General features: G+C 38.6%; 1 protein-coding gene across 1 annotated transcript in view; it reads left to right on the top strand.

The window, feature by feature from the left end:
* Positions 1-1,349: 1,349 nt before the first annotated feature.
* HSPA4L (heat shock protein family A (Hsp70) member 4 like) overlaps positions 1,350-15,856 on the top strand; it is a 53,341-nt gene continuing 38,834 nt past the window's right edge. The window contains exons 1-3 of the mRNA XM_049885362.1: positions 1,350-1,456; positions 12,378-12,435; positions 14,022-14,162. Coding sequence (XP_049741319.1) covers positions 1,350-1,456; positions 12,378-12,435; positions 14,022-14,162 — 306 coding nt within the window. The remainder of the gene's footprint in view (positions 1,457-12,377; positions 12,436-14,021; positions 14,163-15,856) is intronic.

Raw genomic sequence — 15,856 nt, 5'->3', positions numbered from 1 at the left:
CAAGAAACACAACACGAAAAACACAAAGAATTGGGCAAGAAGAAACGAGGCACCCAAACTTCGTAAGTGTAAAATATAACTTGGTTCAATTTTTAGCAGACGAAACACAATGCTCATCAAATAAAGAAGACGGGCAGAATCACACCAGGCTCCTTTTCTGCGGGCCAAAGGGCAGCGGCTGGAGCCAAGGTTGGCTGGTGCCATAGTGATACACAAAGTTAAGGTCACTTTCTTGTAAAACCGGTTTTTAGAGGTAAGAGTCAATGAAGGAGACTGCGTCTTTTAAAATGGTTTAAAGGAAGAAACATGAGGGGAAACTGTCAGTGTGTTCGTTTCTTGACAGACGTATGGCTTTTGATGTTTCAAACCCTGGAAGAAGAAAAAAAAAGCCGTAAAATTCTCAGTCGACTTTCACACAGGAGACTGTAGCTTGTGAAGCGATAAAAACTTCATTCCTAGGGGATCGGAGGCGCCCCTTGAGGGCGGCCGCGCGGCACAATGGGTGCCACCTCACAGAGCCGAGTGCGGCGGGGTGGGCCGCGCGCCCAGACTGCAGAGCGCCGCACATGGGCCCCTCGGGGCGGCGAGGCCGGCGGGTGGGTGAGCGGGCGGCGGGCGGGCCCCCCTGAGAGGAAGAGGCGAGGCGGCAGCGCCAGGTCGGGGCCTGCCATGCTGTGCGCCTGACTGGGCAAGCCTCCGCAGTGCCCTCCCGCTGTATAGGCATGATTCTAGTTGCCAAAACGACAAAACAAGGTGCTTCAAAACACAGTCACCAACCCGCCCGGCCCTGCGGCCGCCTCTCGCCTAGCCCGGATGCAGTGCGCCTAGCTGCCGCGGGACGGCGAGCTAGCCAACTCAGCCTCCCCTTCTCGCCCTTCTGCTCCTCCCCTGCTCCGCCTTCCCCTCCCTCCCACTCCCTGGCCGGCCCAGCTCCCTCCATTTTCCAGATCTTTCTCGAACCCGCGGCTATTCGGGCAGCCGTTGCCCGAGTGCTGACGGAAGCGGCCGAAACCGAGGCCGGGAGCAGCTTCGGGCCCGGAGTGGCGGCTCGCGCACCTCCCCGGCGGCCGAGCGCGCAGGCGCAGATCCCAGTAACTGCCGGTTTGAGGCCGCCGACCCGCAGTGGGAGAGACCGAGGAGACTGGACCCGGCGGAGGCTGCGGCGGGGGCAGACTCCTTCCCCTACCCGGTTCCCCGACGCCCTGCCCTAGATTTTCTGCGTAGCGGCTTCGCGTCATCCCTCCTTTGCTTCTCGTAGGAGTCGCAATCCCAGCAGCAACAGCTCGGAAGAGGACGCGGTTCCCGCACCGGAGGTTTCAGCACCAGTACCCCGTTCATCAGGCGGCGGGATGTCTGTGGTTGGCATTGACCTCGGCTTTCTCAACTGCTACATCGCAGTAGCGAGGAGTGGCGGCATCGAGACCATCGCCAATGAGTACAGCGACAGATGCACACCGTAAGTGCCTCTCCTGGTCGTAACCCCGACGCCAAGAAACATTTTCTCCAAATCCTCCATTCTGCCCCGCCTGCTGGTTTCCTCTGATGTCCCTCTGGTGCGCGCCGAGCTCTGAGATGACAGGTGCAGTCCATCAGCTGCAGTCTCTGGAGACCGCTGGTTGGCGGGCCTGGGTGAGAGTCGGACTAAGTCGCCGGCAAAGCTGCTTTTGCTTCAAGGGCAAGGGGCTTAACTCCCATAGGCTGTGCATCTCTTCGTCTGTACCCACACCACCTCCCGCCCCGCTGTCCCCCGGCATCCGCGCTTTAGGTTGCGGGAGAGGGATTGGTGAGGGACTGCCTCGGCTTTCCGGACGTTGGAGAAAGGTCTGCGGTTGCTGCTGGTGGGGTTTGCGTCGTCGGCCGCGGGCCCGCATCCCGCGCTGGTTGAGTGGAGAGTTCTTCATTCATTCCACCTTTCCTCTTTTCCCCATCCCTCTGGATCCCAGCTCCCTCTCAGAAAAATGAGAAGTGAAAACTTAAAGATGAGCTGCAGGTTCATCTGGCCCCGAAAGCCATTGGCGGGGGCGCGGGGATGACAGGGTTTTACCCCGTTGCCCTTGAGAGCTCAAGGTAATCAGACCGGTTTCCAGGGGCGTAGGCTACGCCGTTGCCGTCGTGCTTTTTTCACTAATAGGGCGAGAGTTAGGGATGGGAGACTTTGGTCTTATGTATTGGTAATGTTCATGAATTAAGGAAAAAGCCAAGCGGTTAAAAAAAAAAAAAGTGTTTCTTCAGAATGAATTGTTAGAGTGGAGGCGACTGCCCTGTATTAACATGACTGTGGAATGGGTCTATTGTGAACACTTGACGAAAGACTTGGAAGAAAAAGAGGTGGCATTAGATCATGGAAACATGTTCCCACATGTTCCATTGTTTTCTGGTCTGGGAAGTTTGTTGGCAAAGAATATAATTAAGCGAGAGAGGAGTATGAAAAACTAGCTTCTTGTTGTAGGCTCTTGTTGCCAACAATTTTATGAGGAAGGCAACTCTTCATGTATTATTTTCAGTGGAAAAATATTAAACATATTAATTTGACCCTTTAGGATTGTCCAAAATATAATACTTTTGTTTAAATGAAACTAATCTTAACCAAGATTATTAAGCTAAGCCTTTAAAAGTCTAAGTTACTACAATTTTACAGATAATTTAAACTCTGGGTTTTGAAGCTGTTTTTAAAATATGGCAAGTGGGTGTTGAACAGTAGATTACTTACAGTAGATTAGTTTGGTTTCTTTCAAAGAATATTCTAGAAGGTTTTATACCACCTTTTCTACATGTATACATTGTATTTCTTGTTGAAATTTTTAATGGTTGTTCCTCAAATATGGGTATATGTCAGGTACGCCTCATGGTACTATTAGAACTCTTCTTCCTTTTGCGTGCTTTTCTGGCATTTATGTACAAGGAGAGGCAGAAGCTGTAATCTCAAACTACGAATTCACCTCTACAAGATTTTGTTGTAGGAGCACACCTAACCCATAACAAATATGGGCTTCTGCCCGAAAAGGACCAGCAAATGCACTCTCTTTCAGCAGAGCAGAGGTTGATGGGGGCAGTCTTTGGCTTCAGGGACTTATTAACCTATGGAAAAAAGTGAGACGTGGGGTGGACATTCTCCTAATCCTTAAAGCTGAGGAACCAGAACTATATTTAAAAAAAAAAAAAAAAAAAGCATTTCCAGGCTCAGAAATCTCTTTACTGGAGAGTCTGTGACTATTTAAAGAGCCTAGCCAGACTTGCAGAGCCTTAAAAATTAGGCTGCTCATTTGAGTTTTCTAGAAGTCTCTTTGTTACTGTTGTTAGGCACTTACACACATAGACTAATTCTGTGTGGCTGAGATTTGGTACAATATTTCTGATTTGTGTGTAAGAAAGTCAATACTGATTTTTAGATTTAATGAGCCTAATCCAAACTAGCATATTCTAAAGGCGGAAGGATCATGTTATCACTTTGTTTGCATTAGCAACTCTGCCCTTCTTTCCGTTGATCACATAGTATATAGAGCTATGCACTGTCGTTTGCCTCAGGGATATCTTTTGGTATTACTGAACTAATACTTTACAGTAGTCCAGTGTTCTTACACTGCATGTGTACTTTGTGGGGTTCAAACTATTGTGAGAAAACAGCCCTTTCTGATCCCAGGACATTTATTCATTGATATTTATTGAGTGCCTATCATGAAAAAGGCATAACTATTAGATGGCCTTTAACTTCTCTAATACACCGTATAGTATTTAATAACACAGGAAATAATCCAGCTTTTCAATTTTTTTCCATATTCCAGTTGCTAACATCAAGGTAATATGACAGAGGTATTTCTAAGATGCAAATATGTCATGACATCATAGGGAAAAAGGAAGTGTTCTGTTCAGTTGATTCTAGTACCCATACATCATTTTTCTTTCATTATGTAAGTACTTGATTTTGTATGCATGGGAGGGTCCCATGCATAACTAAGAAAAACAGTTTAATGAAAAAGAATTAAGTTTTGGCCTACAATCAAGGGCAAGTAATTTAACCTATTCTTCAAATTCACCATCTATAAAATTAAGAGTGCTTGTACTAGCCTCTCTTCATCTCATGCATAAGTTGAAGATGAAGAAATTAACATCATTTATAAATTGAAGAGGGAAAAAATTAACAATTTTTTTAGCATTGCTTTTTTTTTCATTATGACACAAATGATACATGCTCATTTTAGAAAATACAGATACATTAGAAGATGAAAATAAAAATAATTCCTATATCCAGAAATGAAACTTCCAGATGGTTTCTATGTATGTGTTTTCAGGGGTAAGAGAGATGATGTTGTTTGGTAACCTCTTTATGTAAAACATGTTTCTGTATTGTCAGCTTTATTTAGTGCTTGTATAAACATTACCTTAATTTAATCCATCCCCTGTTGGACATTCAGGTTATGATATTTTGTTCTTATAATAGTACTACAATAACTATCTTTGTAACTAAATTTTTCATTCTTAATTCCTTCAAATAAATTCCTAGAAGTGGAATTACTGTATACACATTTTTAAGGCCTTAGACATGTTCGTATTGTTCAAGTATAGATGTGGCGTTTAGAATTTCCATTCCAGGTTTAAATATACCACGGTGATAGTTTCAGTCATAGAAAGAAAAACCTGCAGCCAAGACTCCTAATTCAATGTCATGTTAAAGTTTACGGTCAACCATAACATGTTGGCTTGTGTTGATAACAGCGATTTGTTATGTGCCAAGCACTGTGCTTGCGCTGTCACACTTTAACCACAACAGTTCTATGAGTTAAGGAATACTAGTTATCTTTTATCCATATGAAGCCTAAAGCAAAGTTAAGTAACTTTTCCCAGAATTAGTAAGTAATGAAGCAGATTCAGTTGTGGGCCTCTCTGACTCCAGAACCCCAGTGTCTTTCCGTTAACCATTGGCAAAAGGATGGGTATGTACATGCTAGTTTAATAGGAGTGTAACAATCAAAGTGTAAAAAAAAAAAAAAAAAATTTTTTTTTTTTTTTTAAACAATCAAAGGGACAAATAACCTGGCTGGGCAGTTATTGTACAGGGAACAATCTTTGCTCTACCATCAATAAACTCATTTATTTTTAGCCAGTTTGTAAGAAATATTATCTTACTTTAAAATGTTGTTTTAATATGCTTTAAGAATATGTAAAGATTCGTTAAAAATATATATATATACACACACACAAACATGTTAGTATAAACAGCAGAAAGTGGGAAAGGCTATAAACTATCAATGAATTTTTTTTGGAAGTAGAATTATGGAGGGATGCTTTTAATATGGTTTTATAATGTTTTGAATTTTTAAGAACATTTTACAATGAGGAAACATTGATTTTTAAATGAAGGTGTTATCAAAAGATTTTTATTAGGTGTTTTGTTGGTTTTATCAAAATTATGTATGATCAGTCTTAATACTCAGTTCTCTGGTTATCTGACTTAATGTTCACTCTGTGTCTTTATAAGTGTATGACTCATCTGAAATAGGGGAAAGTACTGTTTATACACTACTTTTCAGAAATGTGAGGTATCCTCCTCAATGCACAAAAGTAGAAATTGTTTACTGGGGAACTAAAAATAACTGTACATAGACAATGCCAAACTCCAGAGGTTAACAGTGGTTGTAGCTGGGTAGGAGGACTTTTTATGGTGATAGCAGTTTATGGGGAGGAGAATACATCTACCTTTTCTGTCGAATAGTCTTCGTACTGTATGAGCTGATTTTGTTTATATATTTTTCTGTGAGCTTATATTAACTTTGATTTAAAATGTTTTAAATGCTGAATAATGACAGAAAGTAAGAAGTCCCCCCTCCACCCCTTTGTCCCTTCTTAACTACCTCCTAAAGCTTAGCGTGTACACTTATAGTTTTAGAAAAGTATGTGAATATATGTATTCAGCTGGGTTTTTTTCTTTGTTTTGTAACAAAGTATTTTGCAAATAGTTTTTTTCATCTCAAAATACGTTGTTAAATACCTTCTCAAGTCCGTACATATCTCTTAATTTACCTCATTCTTTTTAACGACTGTACAGTATTCTGTTGGTGGATAAACTGTTAATCAACATTTCAACTTATTTTGCCATTTACAAACAAAATTTCAATGAACGCTTTTGCTTTTTTTTTTTAATTCAAATTATGCTGAAGGTTCTGAGGTGATGGAAGGGCAGATGGCTAGCACTTTGACGTGGCCACAGCTAGGACTATGAAAAGTCTTTTAATACATTATCGTCAACAAAACAAAATGAATCTATAGTTGTGACTTTAAATCTGTGAGTGAGAAATTTTGAAAAGTTTCTAGAAGGCAAAGAACACTAATTACAATTTAGTAACATAGTATGTGAGCTTCAGATGTTTAACATGCAATTAATAATTTTTTTACGGTTTCATGGGACATCCCAGTTAATTGGCCTAATAATGTGTTTAGTGCTTCTTTCTACCGCCTAACCCATTGCATAGTGCTTGGGGTCTTAAAAGCTTGCAAGCAGCCATCCAAGGCACAATAATTGGTCTCTGTTCACCTGGAGCAACAGAGGAAGAAGGCTAGTCAGGAAAGGAGGAGGATACGGAATTTGTCGTAATTACTGCCATAAACAGATGCCTCCTTTATCATTAGATCAGAAGAACTGTATAGTGCCTAGCTACTATTACTGGACATTTTGGTCAAAAATTCAGTAGAAGAATCCTGGTCAAAAGTGTGAAAATGCAGGATAAAATTTCAAATTCTCACAAACTCGAGGCTTCCTGGAGCCAAGAAGGTTGGATGAACCCCTGAAACTATTGTCCTGAGATAGTCTTTAATCCTTAAACCAAAAATATTACCTGAAGTCATCTTGGAATCGAACAGTAGTTTAGCTTAACTAGTAACAAGTGTCTGACTCAAGCATTATGTTCTTTTGAGATTTATATGGGGTTGAGTGGACAACAGCAACTCAAAAGATTGGATGGGAACCTTTGGGGACAGTGAGTTTGTGTTAGAAAAGAACAACTCAAAAAAGGACAAGAATGGTTGCCCAACTCAAAGTGTGTAGAAACTGTTGAATTGGTGTATGTTTTGCTGTGCATATTCTCAACAACAAGAAAGTAAAAATCAGAAAAAAAGTTTTTAGTTATGTGACTGCTATCTTCTTTTAGTAATTTTTTTAAATGTTAAAGAGTTGAGTAGGTTTACTTGTGATCTTTGTCCCAGTGACACTATTTACCCTTAAAAGATCTTGTTGTTGTATGCCTCCAAGTCGATTTCAAGTCATAGTGACCCCATGTGACAGAGTAGAACTGCCCCATAGAGTTTTCTTTGTCTATAATCCTTATGCAAGCGGATTACCTGGACTTTGTCCTGTGGTGCTGCTGGATAGGTTCGAACTACCAACCTTTTGGTTAGCAGCTGAGCGCTTAACCATTTGCACCACCAGGGCTCCTTTGTAAGCTCCAGTATGGGAATGCTAGTACCCCTCCAGTCAAGGGGAGTTCATCTGCCTCTACCCCGCTTGCCTCATCCCTTTCCCCTCTCCCCCTGCCCAAGCACTCATGGTTGCAGAGACACTTTGAAAGCAAAGGGCAAACAGCAGGGTCTGTCTTTTTTTTTTTTTTTTTTTAATGATTTCTGAAAGTGAGACGGTATAATGTGGACTTTTAATTTGGAAGGCTTAGATTGGAGTTTTAGTTCTGTCAGTTATTAGTCGGGTATCTAATTTATCTAACCTCTCTAAGCCTTAGTTTAAAAAACAAAACAAACCAGTTGCCATGGAGTCGAGTCCAACTTATGGCAACCCTATGTGTGCCAGAGTAGAGCTGTGCATTGTAGGGTTTTCAATGGCTGATTTTTCAGAAGTGAATCACCAGGCCATTCTTCCAGGGCGCCTTTGAGGTGACTTGAACCTCCAACCTTTCAGTAAGCAGCCAGGTACATTAACCATTTACACCACACAGGGATTCTAAGCCTCAGATTACATATCTGTAAAAAAGAATTGAGACATCTTGAGAGTATGAGAATGAAAAAATAAGGTAATGTCAGCAAAGTATCATACCTCACACATATAAAATTGTATGTGATGGTTTAGAATGGTTAGGTATTCTCTGAATAGAAACTTGAATTCTGCATTATTCTGTTGTTCACCACAGTCAAGTTGGCCCCAGACTCGTAGCATCCCCATGTACAGTGAGACTGGACTATTTTGATCCATAGGGTTTTCATTGGCTGATTTTTAGGAGTAAATAGCCAGGGCTTTGTTCCTAGTGTGTCTTAGTCTGAAAGCTCAGCTGAAACCTGTTCAGCATCATAGCAACATGCAAGCCTTCTCCTGTTTAAAGTTAAATTTTCTAATATTGGCAGTAAGATCTCTACGTCAGGCATTAGCATGCTTTATATAAAAGGCCAGATAATGAATATTTTAGTTTTTGCCAGGCATACAGTCTCTGTCACAACTACTCAGTGTTACAGATGTAGTGCAAGAATAGACATAGACATACAATACAAATTAGTGAGTATGGCTGTGTTCTGGCAAAGCTTTATTTATAAACATGGGTAGCAGGCAGTAGGTTGCATACCCCTGGTCTAGGCAGTCAGAATCAAAAGAACTTTAAAATTATTATATAGTGATATTTATCTTTGACCTAGGTAAAATTTTAAGAGAATTCTCCACCTAATCAGCTTTTTAAATGACGTACCTACATGTGTGTGATTTCTGTTAATGGTTTTAAGTTATGAACTTCTTTATGAATTATTATGTTTACCAAGAATTTTGAAACTTTGTTATTCCTTTTTATGTGTTAAGGTTTTATCCATTCTTCATAGGGAAAGTTGGAAGCTTTGTTATTACTAAATTATATATGTTTAGAAGTCTTTTTCTAACAAAAAATAGCAAGCTAGAAAGCAAACGGCAGTTCTTTTGAAAACATTCCTCCTCCACCCCCTTCTAGGGCACCTTATTCCAAATAGCTAAGCTTGAGAAACAATCAGATGCTTTCTTTACTGCAGGAATTCTCAGATCTCGTAATTTGTTTATGAGCATCGAAACTCTCCAAGAAAAGGATATGTTCCCCAGACATTTGAATTTAAGCACAGAACTCGTTTTTTCAGGAGCACCTCTAAGGATTTGTGTTCCACAGAACACTGTTGCAGAAATGATAAACTAGGGCAGTGGTTCTCACCTGTGATGATTTTGCCCCCAGGAGACCCCTGACAATATCTGAAGATACGTCTGGTTGTCACAACTAGACAAGGAAGGTGCTGCTGGCATTTAGCCAGTAAAGACCAGGGATGCTTCTAAAATCCTATAATTCACAGGACATCTCCTCCCCACCACAAAGAATTTTAAAAATGTCAATAATGCCAAGGTTGAGAAATGTTGCTCTTGGCTACCATAGTTGAAACTAGTTGCTCAGCAATAGACAATTTGATTCAGAGCCAAACTGACAATATAAGGGATTGGCTCCTTGATTTAATCTGATTGTCCTCTCAGATGGTTAATCCAGCTATTGTGTTTCTTAGCATCTACTGGCACTGGGGTTGGTTACTTAATGATAGCAAAGAGGCTATAAATAGTAATTGTGATCTTAAGAAACTGGCAAGGGAAAGAGGGAAGGAAAAAAAGTAGGGCTATTTTTAAAGCTTAAGTGATAAAATTAAGTGGTTTTGGATCCTTAATGGAGATGCCATAAGATACGGGCAAATAGAGTACTGACTTCTTAGGAGAAATCTCTTAGTTGGCAGGCAGTATGTGTCTTTCCAACCTAATCGGGTTTAGCCTTATAAAAATAGGCTTTATAAGGATTAACCAAAGAAACTTATCTTAAAATTTAGGAGAAAATACAAATACAGTGAAACCTCCAAAAGCTGGAACCTGTTAGAAAAGGAATATGCAGACATTTTCCAGTAAAACAAGCAGGTAAGCCTGCCCCGTCAAAGGTGAAAACCTTGTGATACCCAGAACAACAAGGCAGTCCCCTGGAGTTCCGGCTTTCACGGGTTTCACCGTACAGCTTCCTTAAGGTAGCATCCTGTCATTGGATTTTTATATTCCTCCCCTCACTGAATGTGACATGGGACCTTTGGAAGTTTTGTTTGCTTAGAATTTTGTGGAATCTGAGACTAGTACTATGGTGTCAACATCAGATTAGGTATTACAGGTTTAAGCTACATTGTAAACCTGTTTTTTTTTTTTTCTTTTAAAGTGTAGGATGGAATTTCTAAATAGTACTTGAAATAATCATTAATAAAATTTTAATAACTAAATGGATTCTACTGTATACATTTAGATAAACTATTCCATATCCTTTTCTGTACAAATGTTCACATTAGTCTAAAGTGATATAATGTGTCTATTTTCTTCTATATTATTAAGTCAGGTAGAAGATTTATGGGAGAATAGGTATTTGATTTTTTTTTTTCCTGAAAGTCATTGGCAGGTATTTTCTATTTAGTGATTGTATTCTAGAATCTTTTTGAAAGAAAATTGGAAAATTGACGGAAGAAGTTTAAAGACCTGTAGCTGTGTTGAGGTAGGTTTCTACATATTTGAAACTGAACATTTCCAAGCCCTATTTTACAGTTTTTTAGGCTTTAAAAATTAAGTCTACTTTTAAATTTAGAGACTGATAATGGTAACTGTTTAGCTTTCTCTGTGAAGTGATACATGTGTGAAACATATTAATCTAGTATATTCTAGCAGAAGTTAAACTCTTGACAGTCAACCAAAGAATAAGATCTTCTTGTGCAATCAAATGATGGTAGCCTATTATTGAAAAATTAGAAGTATTGGGAAGTATGTTGGAGTTGGGAGCAGGAGGGATTATAAAGCAGTCTGAGAGATGGCAAATCTATATTTTTTCTGGTAGATGAGTTTTAGCTTGCTATATTGGATATGCAAATTTTTATTCTGGCAGAGAATACGAAGGGTTTTATTGGTTGTTGGGGGACCGAAGCTTTTACTTTGTGAGACAGCACACCATTGCAGGATTTTGAGCAGAGGAGTTTTATGAGCTTAGTCTTTAAGAGAAATCACTCTTGCTGTCATGTTGAGAATGGACTTTCCTGAATACAAAGAATGCTCATTTCCACAACACAGATACATATTAAATGCTTACTCTTCTTGAAGTCCTAATTGAGAAATCACCTTCTTGCTTTTCCTAAGCGCTGTTATCTGGATGTGGTTTATTCTCTCCTTTGCTAATATCACTTATAGTCCTTTGTAGTCTGTATATTTTTTTTTGTTAGACTATCAATTCTCCAACAACAGGGTTGTGGCTTGTGTACAGAGAGAGCCTATAAATAATGGTTAATTGAACGAGTATTTTTCTGTAGCTATAATTGAAACCATGGAAATGTTTTCTTTCATCATAACATGAAATGGTATTTTGATGAAAATGCTACTCTGTACTCTGTAAGCAGAATTACATTTAAATGCAGTAATAAGCATAGGAATTGCTTATATAATACTTATTACATGCCAGGCATTTGCCAAAGCTCTTACTTATATTCACTCATTAAATCCTCACACAATACTATGAGAAGGTATTTTATCACCGTCTCCCAGTGAGAAATTGAAGCACATAATGGTTATAGAATTTCCGCAAGGTTACTCAGCTGTTAAGTGGCAGAGCCAGGATTTGAATCCAAACTGTCTGGCCTTACTGAATACAATTGTTTTTAGTAGGTCATAGACCAGTAGAATTTGAAAAACAGTTTTGGAGACCAACATAGCATCAGCAGCTATACCGTTTATAAAAAATTCTAACATTTATTCTGACCACCATTCCATTATTTAGGAAAGTTTAAAATTATGTAAAATTCTGATTTGCAGTAATCTATTCTTCAAAGAGGAGCCCTGGTTAAAGCGATTATCTGCTAACTGAAAGGTTGGTGGTTCAAAACCACCAGTGGCTCTGTGGTAGAAAAATGTGACAGGCTGCTTCCGTAGAGATTTATAGCCTTGTATGGGGTCTTTTTTTTTTATGGGGTCGCTATGAGTTGGAATCAATGGCAGTGGGTTTGGAGTTGTTTTTTTTTTTAATTCTTAAAATACAGAGTCTTTCGGTTCTGGGTGGCACAAATGGTTAAGCGTGCAGCTGCTAACTGAAAGGTCGGTGGTTCAAACCAACCCAGAGTTTCCCACAGAAGGAAGGCCTGGCGATCTGCTTTTGAAAGTTCACAGCCGTGAAAACCCTGTGGTGCACACACTTTTCTTCTGCAACACATGGGGTTACCATGGGACAGAATTGACTTGACATCAAATAGATTTTTAAAATAATATATGACTACATAATTATATAAATTTTAAAAAATTCGCTTTTGTATAGGGAGAAGCAAAATAATAGCACAGTAACATGAAAATGCCATGGGAACAAACTTTTTATTTTTTCTCTATTTAGGGCCTGTATATCTTTGGGATCCAGAACTAGAGCCATAGGAAATGCAGCCAAAAGCCAGGTAAATTGTTAACGTGGATGTTTTGATTTATAGGAAGAGTTAACTGAATCTTGGTAACCAGGGTCCCATTTTATGTAGTTAAAACTATAAAAAAGAATGAGGAAAAATATGACATTATCCTAAGATCTTTGTATTTTGTTTCGATGTATTTTGCTTTGAGTTGTCAAATATTCCTTAACTTTAATTTTTTAAAGAATCTTTTTAATTCTGAAATTGGGATGTGCTACCATGTGGCATCAATTTGCCCTGTCTGGTCACTTTTTCCATGAGGGATGTCCTATCTAGAATATGTACTTTAAAGATAAGGTGAACAGTGTCTGTACAAACGAGGGGTGGGGATGAAGGAGCTAATGTTCAGAGTAGTCGGATGAAGCCTACACTACTTTTCTTTGTTCTGTTTAAGCATTCATATGCGTAGGCTCGTCAAATGCTTATGAGTAGATTGTTGACAATATTCTGGGCTTATAAGTAGATTTTCCTTGCACTTGCCCTTACCAATTATTTATTTCATACATTTTAACATATACCTGGGTCTTGTTCATTATAAAATAACTTTCTTTAATAGAACTTTTTGCCTCATGGCTTTGTAAGTGTAACTGACTTATTTAATTTATCCTGGAATTTTTTGCTTATGGTTTTCTGTCAAGGCTTTTATAATTGATCTGTATATGAACTTGTTTTTATCTTCTCTTCCACTTGTCATACTATATATGAGCAAATGTTAGGTTTATGTCAAAATGGCACCTCAAGCTCTCCCATTAAGTTTATTTCTCATAATGCCGGCTGGTCTTCTAAGTGGATTGTAGATATAATACTCTCTGAAAAAAGCAAACTAAAGCTATTTATCCTAAACAGCTAAAGAGACTAACATGGTGATTCAGCATCCTCAATAGTTACCTTCCATAATTGAAAATCAAGATCTGTTTGGCTCTACAGGTCACTGAGAGGGCAACAACTGAATCTCAGTAATACTTATAGTTTGAACTATGTGTTGTATTCTAGCTAAAGGACAGATTACTTTGCAAAAATACAAGCATTTCATTTACAAATGAATGTACTTTCACTTAGCACCGTGCTGCAAGACAAAGTTTTTGATTTTAGTAAGAGCAATTCTCAGTAATGGAAGCAACATAGTAATGCATGAGAAATTTCACAAGGAATTGGATAATTAGAGGAAAAGAGAAACTGGACAATAAAAAAAAAAAGTAGTTAAAACAGACATGAAAGTGGAAAGAAATAAGAGAAATAAAAGATATTAGTTCACTACAGCAAAAGCATTGCGGAAAACCAAAGGAATGGATGGTAGATACAGATTTCCATTTTGAATTTTTCTTTCTTTTTTGAAGACATTAGTTTTGAATCTAAAATTCCGAGGATAGGAGGGGAGTTTTTCTAAGAAACTGGTTAAGACGCACATATTCTCATTGTATAATTTTGCTATTGGTTGGAAACCAGAAAAATGAATGATTGTGTGTAAATCTGACTTGGATGTGTAGGGAAAAGGGACTTGGTGGTTCTCAAATATTAAGATAGTAGTATTTTATTTTGTATTCATTAAATGATAAATAAGTTTTTATTGCCAACAGATTGTCACAAATGTAAGAAATACAATTCATGGATTCAAAAAGCTTCATGGGCGATCATTTGATGATCCTATTGTGCAAACTGAAAGGATCAGGCTTCCTTATGAGTTGCAGAAGATGCCTAATGGAAGTGCAGGAGTTAAGGTAAGCTTTATAGCTTTATATTCCCAAAGTGCAAATATATCATCTTCAAATTGGAGAAATTAAGTATAATACTGCCTGTTTGTAATATATAGTTAAACTCTTTTCTTCTGGATACAGTATGTACATACCCAAGATACAGGAGGTTTTTTTAATAAGCTTTAGTGAATGCCAAAAAAAAAAAAAAAAAAAATCTAGTTTATTGTAGAGGAAAAATTATTTGGGAAGCTTGAAAAGGTGAACAGTTTTCAGAGGATAAAAGTACATGCCTGGGTGATTTAGAGAAATAGACCACAAAAGATTAATTGCTATAATGGGGTTTCTCCAATTTGGAAGAATCTTATAATCTCATATGACGTTTCGGTGGTTTTCATGTTTTGGCTATGAATAATGCTGTTATGAACACTCGTACACAAGTTTTTGTGTGACATATGTTTCATTTGTCTTGGGTATATCTAGGAGTGGAATTGCTAGGTCATATGGTAACTCTGTGTTTGAGGCGTTCTGTTGGTTTTTGAAAAAATCGGCATGAACGTGTTTTTGTTAACCAGTCTATGACTTAGCGCCTTGGATGTAGAATTAAAACTCCAGAATTAACTTACCGTTTGTGTGTGTGTTTAACTTCTTGTGTTTTGAAAGAAGAGTTTGCATTAATATTTTTAATACAAGGGGAAAGAGGGATGGGGACTCAACTACCAGTGGGTACCGAGTTTCTGTTTTGAGTGATGAAAATGTTCTAGAAGGGATAGTGGTGATCATTACACAACTTGGTGAATGTATTAAAAACCGATGAATTATACACTTCAGAAGGGTGATCTTTGAGCTATATGAATTAGATCTCACCGAAGCTGTTATTTTTTAAAAACTAAAAAAAGAAATTTTAAACTTAATGTTTAACGCCATCTCCCTTACACTTACCCCTAGCCATCACTAATCTATCTTTTGTTTCTATGGATTTGCGTATTATGGATTCCATTTCATACAAAATGGAATACACAATATGTGGCCTTTTATGTCTGGCTTCTTTCACCTTCTTTCAAGGTTCATCCATGTTGTAGAATGTATGTACTTCATTCCTTGTTATGGCTAAATAATATCCCATCGTATAGATATACCACGTTTTGTTTATCCATTCCTCAGTTTATAGACATTTGTTTATGCAGATGTATTGGTTTTTAGGGAAGTGTTCTGTCTACAGGGTGGGTGATGAATTGTAGTTAAGGAGACAGGAGGCTCTTACAGTAGTTTAGGAAAGACACCATGAGAGATTAAAGATGAGACAAATTGCAAAGCCATCTTGTAGGTAAAATTTGCTGGTCACAGGTTGCTGACTGGGAACCTGGATGGACTGTGATAGCAGTAATTGAGATAAAGAATAATATTCAGATAGCCTTTAGATCTACCACTTGTCTGTCAGTTTGTTGTACTGTGGTGGCTTTTGTGTTGCTAAGATGCTAGAAGCTATGCCACCAATATTTCAAATACCCAGCAGGGTCAGTCACCCATGGTGGACAGGTTTCAGCAGAGCTTCCAGACTAAGACAGACTAGGAAGAAAGGCCCTGGCAATCTACTTCTGAAAATTAACCAATGAAAACCTTATGGATCACAGCAGAATATTGTCCAACTTGCTTGCTTTGGACATGTTATCAGGAGGGATCAATCACTAGAAAAGGATATCGTGTTTGGTGAAGTAGGT

This window comes from Elephas maximus, chromosome 5, assembly GCF_024166365.1.
Source record: "Elephas maximus indicus isolate mEleMax1 chromosome 5, mEleMax1 primary haplotype, whole genome shotgun sequence".
NCBI classification, from domain to species: domain Eukaryota; kingdom Metazoa; phylum Chordata; class Mammalia; order Proboscidea; family Elephantidae; genus Elephas; species Elephas maximus.
Note: the sequence above shows the minus strand (reverse complement) of the source record. Positions and strands in the feature narration are given on the sequence as shown.